Consider the following 18088-nt stretch of genomic DNA (forward strand, 5'->3'; position numbering starts at 1 on the left):
CGTAGTCAAACTGGTAGAAGGATAACTTCAACAATTTGTAGGCGTAATAGAATGGGAAAACAATGTTTGGTTCTATAAAAAAATCAGATTTTATATAAAAAAAATTTCAAGATGTGATCAACATGGGGTTGGAATGTAAGTTTCCAATCAATTAGTAAACCCAAGTATGTGAAGCACTTCGTGTGTTAAATGCAGTTGTTTATGATATCAGTAATAGGTGAAGAGAATGAGGAAAAGACCATGATCTTGTTTTTTAGGATACATTTTAGTAATGTAAATTGATGTTGAATGAAATCAAAATCGTGTTTGAGATTATGTTTGACGCCGTTTAGAGATTTACCTGATACTAGCAAAACAATGTCATCAGCAAATATATTTAGTTCTCAGTGATTTAAGTTTAGTCCAAGATTGTTTAAATATAATGAGAACAGAATTGTACTCAGCACAGAACCTTGTGGAACTCCCTTTCTTATTTTAATATTCATGGATAAAATTTGATCACGAAGTACCTTTTGAGAACGGTCTTTAACCATTTTATTGTACTGTCTGAAAATGTTAGATGACCAAGTCTTGTGAGTAGAATATCATGGTCAACAGTATCACTGGCTTTTAGTCGAGGAATAGTGCACAGCAGTAGTGATCTTTATCCAGGTTACTGAAGAGAACATTTCATACATCCACCATTGCTGTGGTGGCGAAGTAATCCTCTCGAAAAGCAGACTGTTTACTGTGAAGGAGATTGTTCGTTTTTAGGTAGCAGTTTATTAGTGATTCAAGTATTTTTCGAGTATTTTAGTAACTGGTGAAAGAATAGAGATTGGTCTACAATTTTGACGAAAAGCTTTCGTGACTGCAGGAATTCATTTTCTTTGGGTCTTTCGGTAAAGTCACGCAGATAGGTTCATTTTTCTTGACCCTACCTACCTGACTTTACCGAAAAACCCAAAGAATATGGTCTACAGTTATTAGGGTCTTCTTTGGATCCATTTTTAGATACTGGATGAATAAGAGCAGATTTCTACTCCAGCGGAAATGTACCTTCGATAAGTGAGAGGTTGAAAATGTTTGCGAGAGGTTTATGAATGAGATCCGCCACAGCCACAAGTGCAAATGCAGGCAACGCCGCCATAGTGACCGTAGCCATGTGCCTGTCCGTGGTATGCAATTAGGAGCTGACGCAGCTGAGCCGTTTGCCTGCGCTCACGGAGCTGTCCCTGCAAGACCCATTGTATGCGCCATGCTCCGTTTCCCTCCTCTGTAACTACGCCACACACCTGCTCTACCACCTGCCTCAGCTGCGCCGCCTTGATACCATCGACGTGTCCTCCAGGGCCCTCAAGGACCTGGCTGAGGTAAGGACCTCGCTGGAACCACACACATTGAGTCCTCCTCAATTCTTCCCTTGCTGAAGCAAGCCTCTGTTCATAAGCATTTAAGAACTTGCACAAGAGGGAATGTGTTCTTTTTGTTGTTGATTTTGTCTGATGGATATCTGGTATTGAACTTTGATTTAATGCACATTTTCCTTGAATACGATATAAACAAAGAAGCCTTCATGAATGAGTTTGAGTCTTGCTTCAATACATTTCAGCATGCGAACCAAGTTTCTCATTAACCCACACAATTTTCCTCGACATATTCTGCTGCAATTGTCATTTTGTTTTGAAATTATGTAAACCATACATTTTTTGTTGTTGCTGCAATATTGCATCAGGCTTTCGCGATCAATATTACCCATAATAAAGGTTTTTTTGGGTGAGATCGCATACATATATAAATGTGTCGTAAACCCACCTCCACACGACACAACCCAACCAATAATAGGTACTGCATAGTCCGAGACTAACATTATCCATTGAAATTTATGTGACGACATTAACCCCCCCTCTGGTCTTCGCACGTAATAAGTTCACAGTGATGACATCACCTTTACTCTATTTAAGACCGAAACAGGAAGACTTCTTCACAATTCTGGATAATTGCCTGACGGAGCTGGATGTAATCACCAGCGAAACATCACATTACTCGAATTGTAAATGTTGTGGGTTTACTCTCCCACACACCGGTGTGCTGAAGCAGTAACTAATTGGCACGTTTTGTTTACGTGACAAATCTCTTACTAATTGGCTGCGTCGGGTGGTGGCGGGTTTAACGGCGCATTTATATTTACGCAATCTAACCCAAAAAATGCTGTATCATGGATACAGCTGGCATGCTGCACAATGCATTTTACAGCCACGTTTTGCGTTTATGCAGTTACAACTGTGCTGTGCTCCGTTTGAATTGCTTTCACCCGACGGTGCATGCAGTCGACGGTGGCCAAGAAGATGGTGTATTATGGCATGCGAATCCATGTCGAGAAGCGAAGTCTGGCTCTGCGGCTGGAGCGGCTGAATGAGGCGAGGGCTGGCCTGGTGTGCGGCCTGGAGGATCGCCTACGGAGGCTTCACTTCGTCATCAAGAACGTGAGCACTTGCATGTGTGTGCGTTTTGCGGGATCCCTTTTGCCCAAATGTCATTTCTTTTTGTGAATGAGTTTACATTTTCCAAGCAGTAGTGGCTATGCACGTGGCTTGTAATCCAGCATTGTTGGTGGATCGCATGATTCTGAAACTCCCTTCCCGTGGGCGTTGAGATGCCATACTCTGGTTCGCCATGAGAAGGCAGTACAGCAAGTGGACTAATTGCTATCTGTTTCCATCTGTACAGTGATATAGTGTTGCCCGCTTGCACACATGGGTTTTCTCCAGGTGCTCCCGTTACCTCCCCAATGTATAAACATTCATAAATTGGCTGAAAATTTATTGAAATAAAAACCCAATGCAGTACCCTCCTGAATCATAAAAAAATGTTTAAAAATCAGGATATTGACAATGAAAAATGAAAAATCTGAGGTGTGAAAAACAGATGGAGAGATGCATGCTCAGAATTACAATGAGAGATGGAAAGAACAGCACATAGCAGGGAAAAAACACAAATTGGAGACATAACATTGCCTGCTCATTAAAGTAAATGGGGTTAGGCAAAACAGCTCGCCATAAGGGATGATGGATGGCCAATGAACAAGGTTAGTTTTGAAACAGCAGTCAAAGAAGGGAACGCATTCAAAGAGATGAACATCTAAAATGAAGTGAAATGGATTATATCATTGCAGGATCATGAGAGATGCAAATACAAGGACCGGTGATTATGATGAGGCGGAGAGCTGTATCTGTAAATATGAAAGGCTGCAATATAATTCCATCAACGACATATTGTGACAAACAGTTCAGCATACGTTGAAGGGGTATTGTGTGTATGTATGTTGAACCATACGTCGCCAACCGTGCTAGCCTCCTGCTGTGGCTGCATGTACATAATCCTTAGGACTATGTAATCAGCAAATGTGTTCTACTCACCATATGAAATGATCAGAGTTTTGTACTCCCTGGTTCTTTCGGTAAAGTCACGTAGAAATAATTAAATTAAATAATAATATAATACGACGTTTCGATTGCAACACAAGCAACTATCATCAGGTACAAATGAATGAGAAAACAAACATAGTAGACTTGGAAATATAATGCAATACAACAACTTTACTATGTTTGTTTTTTCTACCGTGCTTGTTTATAAGTCTTCTCTCTCTCCTCCGGCCGCTATGGGCAGCAACTCCACACCTCGCTCCGTGCCCGTTTGTCCAGTAGTCCAGTGTCCAGCTTGTCCATCCCTCATGGGCAAGAATTCCACACAACTCCCCCTCTGCCCCCCCCCCTCTCTCTCCACCTATAATAATATTATATTATTATTTAATTTAATTTATTTCTATGTGACTTTACCGAAAGAACCAGGGAGTAATTCCTGCAGTCACGAAAGCTTCGAATCTAGTTTGAGAGTTTTGTAGTTTAGACTTTCATAGTGGTCACAGGTCAGATTATGTCTAGTTGGGAAATAGAGAGAGAATAGGGGATGAGCCTGTACTTAGAGATGTAACAAGGGGCCATCCATTGAGTAGGTACGCAAAAATCTGTCAAAACTTGACCTCTCCCCCTCCCTGTACGCACGCGTACTTTTTACACCCCTTCCCCCACCTGCGTACGGACGCTTGACCCCCCCCCGAATCCTATAGAACGGCCAATATATAATCCACGATCAAGGCTTAATAATATTAACATGTTTAAGCAAACAGATAGTCCACCGCCGAACTATCTAACTAATTTGAAGGCCAATGTAGACAAATTGTTATCGAGGCTTCACCCCCCCCCCGTTTCCTATGCGTACATTGTCAGTAGACCCCCCATATGCACGCGCACGCATTTGGGTTAACCTCCCCCCTCCACGCGTACGTGCTGAATGGATGGCCCCCAAGCAGATGGTTGCAGTGGAATACTCTTATTACTGTAGTTTAAAAGTCAAAAGTCTTATGTTCTTAAGGCAAATTACATGTATGTTTTATACACGTGTGTTTATTCTTGTTTTCAAATTGTGCTTATATAAGTGAGCTTGCTTCTATGCCTGTGCATGTGTGAATGTAAATACATGCACTTACAATAATAGTGGGAAACAGATGGCAGACAATAATCTGAAAGCTATCATATTTTGTATGTATATAAAGCACTTCATGAAACAGCCATGCCATACATTTCAATAACCTTGTTTTAAGGCACTTTGTGATGTACGAGTGAGTGGCACGGCTGATTTGAAGTGAACAAAGTCTCATATATAATGTAGGATTTGCTGAATTCAGCACAGCGAATGGCTTGTCATGGATTTGATGGTGCAAGGGTATAAAGCCACATATCTAGTTCCTTGCAGAGAAAAGAGGAACATTATCCTAATGGAGCCACATGATGTGACATTACTCATTTTACCTATGGCATCAGTTTGCAAACTCCAGTCATCGTACCCCACCCCAAGCCTGTAATTTTCATGTCAACTGACCTCTATTCATATGCACATTCGGCAGTGTACATAACACAGCCGACAAAGGGCAGTAGCTCCGAGAGCAGCCCTTGTTAGTATCCTGTACTTCCAGCCAATGGGTGATAACGCACACAGTGCTTAGTAGTCTTTCAAATATATTAATAGTTCAAAGGCAAATACATAAATACACATTGCAATATGCCTTCAGTTTATGCAGCAGAGCCTCAATAAGTAACGAAACTCTTGCTATGTTTTGTAAGTGGGAGGAGACTTGAAGACCAGAGACACTCATAAATCTGAGGGGATAAGTCGAAGGTCTACATAGAGAGGTCTAAAATACACTTGCTGTACTGTCATTTCATAGACGCATCACAGCCCCGATGTGCAATGTAATACTGGCATGTAGACGATGGAGACAAGAGGTCTGTGGCGATATTGACATGTTAACTATACAGACATGTACACTGTAGCAAGTGGCAAGGCCCTATGTGTCCAGTTCATGCATTTACCTTGGTCATGATTCTGCCTAATTTTGGCAGAAATACCAGTGGTTTTGCGAAACCTCAGCAACTTATCATGGGGTCCATTCTGAAGACCCACGTGCTGGGGAGACTGCATGCTGCTGCATCTATTCTATTCTAGCTTATGGCAATATGTTCAGGAGCTAAATGCCAATGTCGAAGTCTGCAAGCAATGAGAGGGCTTCATGAGAGAATTTGTATAATGTTGCTATTCCTCCTCCGAAGGAGCACAGATTACAGTGGTTTATTATATTGTCCATAGTTTGGGTTGCATGGCCACAATTGCAATATGGCTGGTCTTTAATTTTACATGTATAAAGAAGATGTGTGCATCGGTCTGTTGATGTTATGCTGCAGTTGATGGTACACTAGTGTCTTCGAGGAATGTCAAAGCTTAGAGGGCCAATGTTTGGATCTCGAATGAGGTATTTATTCTGGACATCTACGTTGTTCCACTCTGTTCGCCAGCGTTCTTCTGGATCTGGGTGAGATTTGACATGATAGATCAAGTTGGGAAGAACTATGGCAATGCCATGGTGGAATTTTTGGAACATTCAGAAACTGAATTGTCTGTGAATTTGGGTCTACTTTGTGCAGTGTGATACTCGTGGCTTGCAACGCGAATACACTTCCACATCACCCACATTCCCCCCGATCTCACAGCTTCCCCCAAAAACAATTTTGTTTCACCGCCATTGGTCATCCATAATGTACAGTGGACGGTCACATAGAGATAACATCAATAACATATCACGATGATAAACTGTATGCAGTATTTGTGAACTATTTTTTGTAATTTTTATTATTATTATGAAATGACATGGAGGGCTAGATGGAGAAAGCCGTGTTAACCAGCGAGGTCCTTGTCTTACCTCACCACGTTGCCAATCACACCTGTGCCCAAACACATTCCTGCGGAGGGAGCTGGTAGGAACGTTGGGTTGCTCGGTCAATGGCCAGGATCAATGGGGGCGTGGTGTATTCCGCAAATATGCCCGACTGTGAGGGTGGGCACAAGCCGGCGTGAGTAGGTTAAACGTTGAGCTTTATAAGGGCACCACGGGGTGACCAGCCCCTCCCCACCCAGCCCCACCCCTCCCACCCCCACCCAGCCCCACCCAGCCCCTCCCCACCCTCCCCACCCAGCCCCTACCCACCCTCCCCTCCCCACCCAGCCTTTCCCTCCCCACCCAGCCCCTCCCCTCTCCACCCAGCCCCACCCCTCCCATTTTTGGATGCATGACGGACGGACACAATAATCCCCTGTGGGCTGGTGGAACCAGGAGGTTCCTACCAGTATAATGCATAGCATTTCCAGTGTTAGAAGTATATTGCGATTATGTATTACATTGTGAGTTAAAAAATCTTTCTGCTGAGGACGTGGCACCTTTGTTCTCAGAAGACCATTGCCACATTAAATATCTTTGCTCTATTATACTGGGCAGCTAAACTTTACTTGAATTGTATTTCTGCAGAGTTTTAAACATTTCGCACAAGGGACTAAATTGTCTGGTAAATGTAATATATTGCTAACAAGCCTTAGAACTCCTGAAAGCACATCGTGAGTATTCAATAAACCATTAAATATGGATGTAATGATAAACACTAAAAGTACTTAGCGAATTAGACATGAAAAGGAGTTTGGGTTAATGCTAGGGTTAGGGTTAGCCTTCGAGAAAGTGTAGAAGTTGAGGCCAATGTTCATGTCTTGTAGGCTAGTTGAGTTATTATGTTTATTGGTAGGACCAGGGACCGGATATTTATTGTGTTCTCCACCATAACATAAGAGAGTCTCTCTTTTGGCAGATTTGGCCTTCACCTTCGGTGGTTATAGTGTTCAAAAGTTCCTGTAATCCAGTAAAATTAGCCTTGGTGATGTGCGTTGAACCATAATATCATGCAATGCAGAGGAGCAATCTTTGGGTGCTCATCGTTGTGTACAGTAATCAAATTGTTCTCATTTATAATAACAAGCAATTTTACATCCCTTTGCATGTGGCCAATCCACAAAACACAGCCACCAATCGTTTACCAAAAACCTTGAATGGTTTATTTATTTACGTTTTCCATTCCATGACATTGTACACAGTAACCATATTTTCCATACATGCCTCACATGAGTGACTTGTAAACAAGATCTACACATTTTACTCGGTTTTCTGTATGCCTTATGGCTTTTTTGGTCGTTCATAATGTGGCAGACAATGCTATACTTCTCTTCATGGTCCGCAATAACCCATTGTGTTAGCTTGCTAAAGCTACCAATCATCCTGATATGGCCAGCACAGTAGTGGTTCAACAAAGGCTGTCCCAGTGTCCCGAAGCCTTTTGAGAATTGGGATTTTGTCACCGATTTAACGGCCTCATGCTCAACTCGTTTTGCGGGCAAAGGGCAAAAAACCCAACACATTGGCATTCAAATAAAACAATATATTTCTTACGTGACGTTTTGGGCAATGTCCATCCTTCAAAGCACATACATAGGCCAGATAGATATAGAGGATGATACGAGTTGGAGGCTGCACTTTACACTTTGGGGCCTGATGAGAAATATATTATGTTTTCTGATGACCAGCTTTTAGTTTGGCATATAAGCAGTTACCTCCTAGAAGCTATTGGGTAACAGACAAACCCTTCAGTAATCAAACAGGGCAAAGGGCATGTCTACGTGAGTAGTGGGAGGAGCTACCTGAGCAGTGGGCATGGATTGGAGAGTTGGCAGCGCCAATGTCAAAACGAGTGAGCAGCTCACTCTCTGTGTAGGGGGGGGGGGCAATTGATCGAGTGGACGTGGAGTGAAGGGCTGGCAGCTCGCCATGTGTTCTGATTGAGCCTCCAAGAAATGCGGTACCTGTATAGCCTGCTGCAAAAAAAAGGGTATCAGCAGGTCGATGCAAAACCCCCTTCCTTGCTGTGCTGCAGGGAAACGTGCTTCTGGTTCCATTTGATGCTTGGTGTTCTGAAACCTCACCGCTCTATGCTGAAGACCCACGTGCTGGGGAGACAGGGAGACGAGCTGGGGTTGCTAATAAGCACGGAATTGTGGAGGTCATGGAGTTCACTACTGCACAGCATTGCATACTGCACATTAAACACTTGCTCTCACTTGAGCCCACAGGGAGCCATGCAGTTCTGGAGCAGATTAAGACCTGTGTTTAAAATTATGCATTATATTTTTTTAATGATGGAGGATTTTGTTAGGAGGATTATATAGCAACGTCAGAAGGGTTCTGCGTTGGGATGTTTGGCCATTAATGGTGTTTGGCATATGGAAGAAAACCAGAGTACCTGGAGAAAATCAATGCATTTGAGGGCATTACACTTAAAGCTGTGCACAGATGGATTCAAGAAGGAATTGAGGAGATTTGATGAGAATAAATGTAGGTTAATGACATCATCCAAACTATTCAGAAAAGTAAATTGGCTTGGGCAGGAGCCGTCGTTAGAAGGGATGATGGACGGTGGTCAAGAATAATAATGTGGCAGCCATTATTATTTTTGGCAGCCAAGGAGCATGTCTGAAAGGATGTGTTGCCCAAGAGATGGAGTGTTGAGATCAATTCATGTTCAGGTGCTGGATTGATTGTTGTATGCATGTTGAACTTTTTTCGCACCTTACGTAGCAAACCGTGCTTGTCAGAGGCACCTTGGGTAGGCCTTCATCCAGAAGTGGATTGATTGTGGCTCATGATAATTTTTAAACTGCGATATAATTTCACACTGATATTCTACATCGTTTTCTGTATTAGTCCACCCTGGCAAATAATAAAATTTTGTCCAAAAAAATGTGTTCAATAATAGGTTTCACAGAACAATGTATAGTTTCCGAATTAAATTGTGTGTATTAACATTAAGTTACCTTTATAAAGTCTTCATATTTTTAGATGACCCTCATGAAGCTTTGGAAAAAAAATACTCCAGTATTTGGCATGTCATTGATTTGTACAGTGCTTTTCAAGTACAGTATTGAATGTAAGGTCTATATTTAGAATTTCTCAGAAAGACAGTGAGTCACTCTCATTCCATCATGTCACTCAGTGCCACTATACAGGCTCCCCTGGGTACACCGAAACAGACTGGCTCAAGCTATGACTGTGACTCTTAAAACAGGCCACACAATCCTTTTCACATATGTGTCATTTCATAAAAATAATCCTTTGCAGTCATACACGACCACATGCTGTGTGCTGTGCAATTTATCCCCGTGTCACACAGTTTGGTGAAGGCAGTCCCTTTTAACTGGTTCAAACCCAATCCACTTTCTGAAAACTGTAAGAATGTCACAGTGTGACTGCAAGCACAGGCGCTGGCATGTAATTGATAGCATTAACATGACGTGCTTTTCTGTCGAAAAAGCCGCAATCCACGCACGTCAGCATGGTTGTGCCCAGAACATGTTATATATATTTTTGGCAAGTGCTCAAAGTGTTAATTGTGTTATTTTGTCGTGCCGATTTCCACTGATGACCCACTCGATGATACAGCCTCACGTGCCGGGCAGATGTGCAAGCCACGTAAAAATGTCGTGGCAGGGAATTTGACAACCCTGCAAGTGGCTGTAGAAATCTGGAGCCAGTTGATAAAATAAATTCTACTAACCTAGCTGCCTGCAAATATCCACCACAGCCCCATCTATCCTTGATTCTAGGTGAGTGTCAAAGTGTGTCCCTGCTTACACTAGAAATTGGGTGTCATTCATCTCAGTTGGTGCCCCTGATCCCATGCTACAAATTCTAACTTCCTATTGTTGGGAGGGGGGGGGGAGACGTTTTTTAACCTCAACATTTTCTTGTCCTCACAAACAATGTCGTGGTTTATGTAAGGTCCACATTTCCCAACACTTCAACACTAAGCCAGACTTATGCAGCAAAAATTCAGCCTTCTTGGTGGTTAAAGGGTCATTTTGTGCAAGTATTGATGTCAGAGGTAGTGGTGGTAGAGTGGTCAGGGCACTGCACTGTGAACCTAGTCACCTGAGTTTTATTCCCAGCCACAGCTAACATCAGTGGCTAAACCAGTCCTGAGACCCCTTTCAACTTGCAGTGATCAGTATGGTGATGTATGAGCATACAATCTCCATGGCCGGCACAGCGAAAATTTTCATTATTAATTATTATTGATGTCTGTTCAGGGTTAACTGTAGCAGTATAAGCATGTTTGCATGGAATGGCCACTGTTGATGTCCCACAGAGTGGTTCATGTTTCATCAACCGCTGAGGGAAGATCAGCCCAGTCAAACTCTGACTCGGAATTTAACTCAAAACCTTCTAATTGTGAGTAACATACTCAAACCATTATTTCCCTTCTACGTGACTTTACCGAAAGAACCAAGAATATGAATCCCTTGCAGTCACGAAAGCTTTAAATCAAAATTCACACGGGCACCCTTACAGTCATCTCATTGGTAGTATTAGCACACATCTGTAATCCAGTACTTTGCTGGCAAGGCATGTAGATTTGTGAAAATCTCTCAATCGCTCAGCTGTGTGGTGGGGTTGGAACATCCTTCTTAATTTACTTAAGCCAGAAAAATGGTATGTCAATAAGAGGCCCTGTCAGATGACACTTCAGAAGTATTGCCTCTGGAGTCATATATTTGCGAGAAACCCAAACCCCATTGAAGTCTTATGATGAGTTCATTATTTATTGATAAATAAGTGACATTATTATTTATTAAAAATTAAACCTGATGGGTATGCAGGCACAAGGGATATCTAATTAACAAGTGGCGAGAATCTCTGGAGGCTGGCCTTCACCTTCGGTAGGAGTCAAACTTTGCACAGCAATCAGTATTACATCTAAACATCTCAGTAGGGTATATCCGGAACGAGTGAGACTTGTTTTGCCATTGCCTCCCAGGTTTTGACACACCTCTGCAGGAGCTGTCAGATTAAATATTCCTCTTGTGGCATTACGTTCCTGTGTTTGAAATATCGTTATTATTTATGGACTGTATGTGAATTTACAATAGTTTTTAGTCCAAAAGGCACTTTTTGTATATTTAATGTATGTTCATGTTTACATTTTATATTCCTACCTTTGCCATAGATTGAAATATAGATATAATAAACCAAAATGTATCATTGACGTTTATTTTATTATATTTAGAATTACGAATGCATTATGACGTGGCACTTCCCATTTTAATTTTGGTGGTTTCATGGGCCCATATTTCAATACAAAGAGACATGCAATACAATTGCAGACTAGCATACGACTTATGTTTAATTTTATTACATCTGCAAGAAGTTTCATGTTTGCAAAATGTATTTCCCTACATTTATCAACTGTCTGAACATCATGGTTTATTGGATTATTAACTTATCTTATCTATATTCATACATTCTACATTACACTGTATTCCCTTATAGAATGTGTAGTCATTCATGGGCCATTTTTATCACATGGGCCACCTAAGATTTTTGGCTCTGATTTGCATGTTAATTAAAATTACTTTTCGGCTGATTTTCAACATAAAAACACACAAATTACTTAATAGAGTGACAATTTTCCCATTATTCTGACAAATGTTGATGGCACAGTATTTCCATTTTCAAGTGGTGACCTGGCAGAAATTCTGAACTGGCACGACGCGGTGGAAATGATGGATGTGAGGGAATCACGCGGTGAACATGCAGTGTTGTGTTCTTGCTTGTGTACACTGCAGGTTGAGAGAGAGCTCCTGGAGGCCGATACAAGTCCTTCCGTTGCCTCTGTGGAACACTTAGGAGGGGACAAACAAGAGGAAGAAGAAGCCAGCAACAGCAGTCAGGAGTCATCAGGCGAGCACTCGTCAGATGAAGGCCAACGTGATGCTGGAAATAAGCGCCCTGGCAAGAGGGTCAAACTCCAGGTCAAACTCAAGGCCCTACAGGATAGAGTCAAGTACTGGTGTCAGAAGATCCACGTGTGAGTTATGGTTGACCTTCTGAACCCTGTTACTGGTGTGCCACAGTGACTTAACTTCTCACAAGTCTGGACATGAAGGCTCCTTCTCTCTGTCTGTGCATGTTTGCAGTTGACTTCGCATAGGGAACAATGGTACTGTAGTTTGTACATTATGTTATGATCATTTTACTTGGGTGGAATCTCCTGGCCATGATGCACAACTAACTTGGTCTAAGCCTGCCCTTGTTTTGCTTAACCTACACTGAGAAGATGAAGGTAGTTAGTTGGTGTGTGTGTACTGGCCACACTAATCCTGTGCGTGCCAAACCACCTGCAGTAGGTAATCGCCAACAGCTCTTGCCCCTACAATATAAATCACAAAATTTTGAATCTTTGTGAATGTCTTTTTCTGTGTTCGTCGTTATATATGCGTATGTCCATGCTTGCATGTATAGGGATTAGTGGCATTCTGGTTATCAAACTGTATTACAAACCTGGCAACCTGAATTAAATTCCAGGCCACCTGAATTCGATTCCCAGTCATGGATGACATCAGTGGTAAACATCTGAACTAACCGGTCCTGACTCTTCCCGAGGTCGACATGATGTAGGCATGTTAATATCAATCATAGGGAGACAAAGGTGGCCAGGCATGGCATAATGGTGGGCACGCCATCCTCTCGTGTGCTAGGCTGACCTTCACAAACAGCACTTGCCCCGACAGTCTGTTAAGGCTATATGGGGGATCTTTGTCTGTGTGTGCAGTATAGATTTGGCGCATGCAATGGCTATGCGGCGGTGCCGGGAAGAGTTGGAGCAAGCAGAGCGTCGTCTCGCCATTGAGCTGGAGTCTGGGGGGAACGTCCGCTTTGAGAGCTGTGGCCCTGATAACGTTTGGTAAAGGCTGCTCCTGCATTCGCACCATCATCATCCACAAAGAGGACGTGGAGGAATTGTTGGTGGTGGTATACAGAGTTTCAGCCAGTAGACTTGTCTTCCTGAGCATTTTCTTCTGAATGGCCTGACACACCCAACAGAAAGCAAGTAGCTGAAAGAGGTTTTAATCAGATGAAGATATTATTTTAGTTTTATGAATGAAAGATTCAACCAAAAACGAATTGGTCCTTGCTTATCATATACATGTATACATTGCAGAGGTGTGGACTCGAGTCATGTGACTTGGACTCGAGTCAGACTCGAGTCATGAATTTGATGACTTGCGACTCGACTTGGACTTGCATAACAATGACTTTGTCCCACCTATGAGATGTGGACTCGAGTCATGTGACTTGGACTCGAGTCAGACTCGAGTCATGAATTTGATGACTTGCGACTCGACTTGGACTTGCATAACAATGACTTTGTCCCACCTCTGATACATTGACTATGTTCTGGGCTGTTTGAAATGTCCATACGGGGAGTTGATCAGAAATATTGAGCCATTGTCACTGAGCTGGTTACTTACTTGCCCAATGGAGACAGGTGATGCTGTAAACAATTGTAAACCAAAACTTCGGGATAGTACTTGTGTCTATTGAGCTAGTATGGGACATTCCACATTCCTGTTGACTCTTCACATGATAAGGTCGCACTCATTACACAAAAAAATGTTTGCCACAAATGAACCACAGTACCTTGCTCATCTCGTGAAGGAGCATGAACCATGACGCAAACTCCGGTCATCCTCGCAGCGGCTTGTGGCTAGCGATCGAACAAAGACGGGATACCCCATCGTGCAATTTCCATCTGGAACGCTCTTCCTTCCGATATTATAAAGTAACTGGAGCTATGCACTTTTAAATCCAGATTGAAAACTAATTTTTTTCGAACTGCTTTTTGTGCTGTCCTTCCCCCGCACATCCGATTAGCACGGTTGGCTACTTAGTACAGCGCGACAGAAGTTCAACATACCTACATTCACAATGTGATACTTATTTCATACTGCGGTATTCGACAACATGTTTAGCTTGACACGCCAAAGTTAAGAGCATGGTCGTGCCCTCCCTTCCGCCGCCCCATCGCCCAGCTTCACGTCGTGCCAGGAGCTGCTGCTGTCGCGTTTCTGCGCGTGGGATTTCTACGCGTGCGGTGCGACGGGGGTGCGCGCGCGTGCCGTCACGCGCGTGCACAATCGCGCACTGAGGCAGCGTTTCGACGAGAGGGTGGAGACTCTGCGCGACCGCGACCGTGAGCTGGGCATCTCCAAGTAAGGCCGAACTGGGCACACGCGGCAGTGAGCACCGACTGAATAAATAAAAAAAACATCACCGCTGTCATAATGACTACTGGATTATTAATAACGGGGATATGTCAGAATCAGAATCTTTATTTAGACTGGAGGAATCCGATGAGCTATGAAGCTCTTTTTCACAGATGTCCAGCTTCAACAACACGTGGAATTTTCTTTATATATATCAATTTTTCATACCATATTCAGCGGCTTAAAAGACGCACCCGCCCAAGTAATGGGTCGTTGTAAATAATAAATATTCTGCCAGTGGACCTGTTTCACAGCAAAGAGGGCAAATATAAATGTTGAATAAAGTTGGAAAACGTGTGTAATTGTAATACATTTTTTATAAGTCTCCTTGACATTCGAGACTCCTGCTTAGATGTCACACACGTGCTATCTGCAAGCCGTTTACATTGTCCCTGTGAAAGTAGTCTTCATGTGATGTCTGATTGTCCTTCCCGTGTGTGTTGTCTTGACGTGTTGTCTCGTTGATTTTTTTATGCCTCTCCCATCTCCGTGCTGGTCTGCAGTGCTCTCTGTCCCTTGGTGGGTTTGCCTCATGATTCCACCTTTGCTTTATCTGCACGTGCTACCTCCACGTGTGCTCTTTCCATTTGTTCGGCCACTTGTTTTCATCTGGTTTTGTCACAATTCATCTCCTCCCTGAGATTCAATGAATTGCCACGATTTGAGGTCAGGTTTCAAAGAGCTCATTAGTTATGGTCCTGTTTGTATTGTCTCTCATTTGTTGTCTGTACTGGATCACCTGTACTATCATGCCTTTAGTGCCCGCTTCATCTATACTGTCTTATTTGTTTGATCTCCTTTCTACATATACCTGCTTTGTTATGTATATACTCATTGATTGTTTCGTCTCATTTGTACTGGATGTCCCCTCGCTACTATTGTTTGCAGTGTCCAGCTTGTCCTGTGCCATTAGTCCTAGCCATTAATCTACAGGAAATATTTGCAAGGATCAAAAATAATTGGGTCGAATACACACAATTTTACTTGTGCATTCGAAGCATACGAATCAATCTTAATTCATAAATTAATATTTACATTCTTGGTTTCCTGAATAAAAGTCACGAGGTTTTCATGGGTAAACGCGTAATCATAATCATTATTATTATAATTCCTCTTCAATCCAGGCATTATCACAAGCTGATCGAGTACCTCTTTTGTGTGTGGGACCCGGATGGCATGGAGCCCAATGGGGATCTTCTGCGAGTCGTTGAGGATGGCTTCCCTGATGCGGAGACTTACTGGGTGAGGTCGCCCTTATTAATTACAATGATACCCGCCAAGCCATCCGACTACCCCGAACCATTTCCTTTGTGTTGCCAGATGGAGGCAAGTTGAGAAATTGCAATCGTGGAGAGCCTGTAACTCATATCTAATTGTCATTAAGTTAGGTTTTGGTCAGTCGTGCAATTTCCACTCGTAATAACTATAATGTCTGTTCACATTTGTGATATTTCCTTAGCAGTTATTATGTTATTGATGCAGCTTCATTGGTTAGCATCCTTTTGGCTGAAATTCACACATCCCTACAAGGCAAGTGTTCTGTATTGGGTAAGAATAATATTGATGGTATCAATATATTTCCTTATTCTCAACTGCAAAAATAAAATTTGCCATGAAATGCAATCATATGGTTCAATGCGGTTGTATACACCATTTGTGTTGCAACGGAGACTGGACTTAGTTCTCGCAACGTTTTCATTTTATTTTTTCAGTGCTTTTTTCACATTTAAAGATAAAGGATACGGTGTACTTTTGCTGGGATATTTATATATGACCGCAATGTAAATTCCACTGCCTTCATACCTCACTGGATGGCTTTTTTCAGGACCTGGGAAAGGACGGCGCAGTCACCCTGGCCAACAGCTTGAGTTTGAGTGAGGGACCTCGCATCGAGGCGCTGCTACAGAAGGCAGAGGGGGATGGAATGAATTCCGTCGACCCTGCACCATTTCGATATGGTATAAACACGCTCGTGTCGCACGCGCAAACACGACGACAACAACAACCGCCATTGACCACTACTAAACGGTTGTGATGTCACCGCAGTGCTTGTGCCAAATTAGGCCCACAGAGAGAAAGATCCCCAGTATAGCCTAAACAGACTGTTAGGGCAAATGCTGTTAGCGACTACCTATGAAGGCCTGCATGGCACACGAGGGGATGGATGGGCAGCACCACGCCGGATGTTTACACTGCACCAGGTATTCATTTGAGGCTGAGTCGACCTAGGGGAAGCCCAAGACTGGTTCAAATAATCGTTACTGGTGTTGGTCCTGAGCGGCAATCGAAATCGGGTCGCCAGGTTCATGGTGCAGCACGCTAACTGTTGCATTTTCGCAAATACATTGACACATGCACATACAGTATATGTACCATACGCTTGTGCAAATACATGTACTTGCAAGTGTAAGTAGTGGTGGTTTGCGATAAACTTCTTATTAATCTCTGATAAATTTATGCTCATGCGCATCAGTGGAAATTTGTATCTGAGCCTCGTTTGGACCTCCTGTGTTACAATGTGGTATAAATTGAGTATTTGGTCTAGTGTGTCAGCATCAGCACTCGAGAGACAATGGTGGCTGGGCAAGGCACTGCTTCCATCTCCTATTAAGGTGTAGTAGTGCTTGACTAAAAAACAATCTTCATCATTTGCTCAAACTCTAACGGCACTTGTGTACCACCTTTCTGTGAAGTCGACAGTGGTTGTCCTATGAAGAGATTGGACCCACCAAAGGAATGTGTAAATTCCATCACCGATTTCGGGCTGCTAACAGACATTACATTCGTGCCACCCCATGCTATTTTGAGCAGAGAGGCACATTGATTTGACTTTTAAACAGCACCTGCTGTAATAGCTTTCCTAACCTAAAAGAGGTGTTATTGCTTGTGTGTGTGTGCATTTATTTCGCTCCTCAGGACAGCTGCTGGTGGTCAAGGTGTACCTGGGTCGAAGTGCACAGGCCCGGGAACTTGGTCGGGTTTGTGCCAGCGACTACCCAAACTGCGACTCAATATTTCGGCCCAGGAAAAAGGGTCTGCCGATTGGATCAAAACACGCTCCAGGTGAATACAGCCTCCACGATTACACGCACATGGTGTGAGCAAGCAATTTCTGCTGGCGGAAGGGCCCCCACTAGAGGGAGCCCCTTAAGGGTATTTGGCCTACTCTTCCACACCGGCCAGACGTCTAGGAAGATGTGGGAATGCCCACACTTTACCCACCACACACAACCTACCGATCGACTTGCCGTGTTTGTACTCATTTGTGCATCTGAGTGGACAAAAGCACGGTTGAGATTCAAGAAACTAGTCCATTGTTTCAACGGCCTTGCCAGGAGCCCAGATTGAGCCGGCAACCTCTGGATTGTATGAAAACCATTACACAATGGCAGCATCCTTTATTACATTGCATGAATAACGTTGAAAAAAATTAGGACAGTTTCACACAAGTTAAATTCACCAATATGACATGTGGCTCCGCTATCCTTACTTGTTCCTCAATGTATAACCACTGTGC

At 43.0% G+C, this 18088-nt stretch overlaps 1 protein-coding gene across 4 annotated transcripts in view; it reads left to right on the forward strand.

Moving 5' to 3' along the window:
• The window catches only part of LRRC9 (leucine rich repeat containing 9), a 59950-nt gene that overhangs the window by 10435 nt on the left and 31427 nt on the right, over positions 1-18088 (forward strand). For all 4 annotated transcript variants that reach the window (XM_078858502.1, XM_078858499.1, XM_078858501.1 and 1 more), the window contains exons 7-14: positions 1170-1352; positions 2310-2465; positions 12091-12332; positions 13077-13208; positions 14338-14517; positions 15696-15813; positions 16397-16529; positions 17488-17634. In XM_078858502.1, the coding sequence (XP_078714628.1) occupies positions 1170-1352; positions 2310-2465; positions 12091-12332; positions 13077-13208; positions 14338-14517; positions 15696-15813; positions 16397-16529; positions 17488-17634 (1291 nt within the window). The remainder of the gene's footprint in view (positions 1-1169; positions 1353-2309; positions 2466-12090; positions 12333-13076; positions 13209-14337; positions 14518-15695; positions 15814-16396; positions 16530-17487; positions 17635-18088) is intronic.

The sequence above is a fragment of the Lampetra fluviatilis genome, chromosome 7, assembly GCF_964198595.1.
Source record: "Lampetra fluviatilis chromosome 7, kcLamFluv1.1, whole genome shotgun sequence".
Taxonomy (NCBI): domain Eukaryota; kingdom Metazoa; phylum Chordata; class Hyperoartia; order Petromyzontiformes; family Petromyzontidae; genus Lampetra; species Lampetra fluviatilis.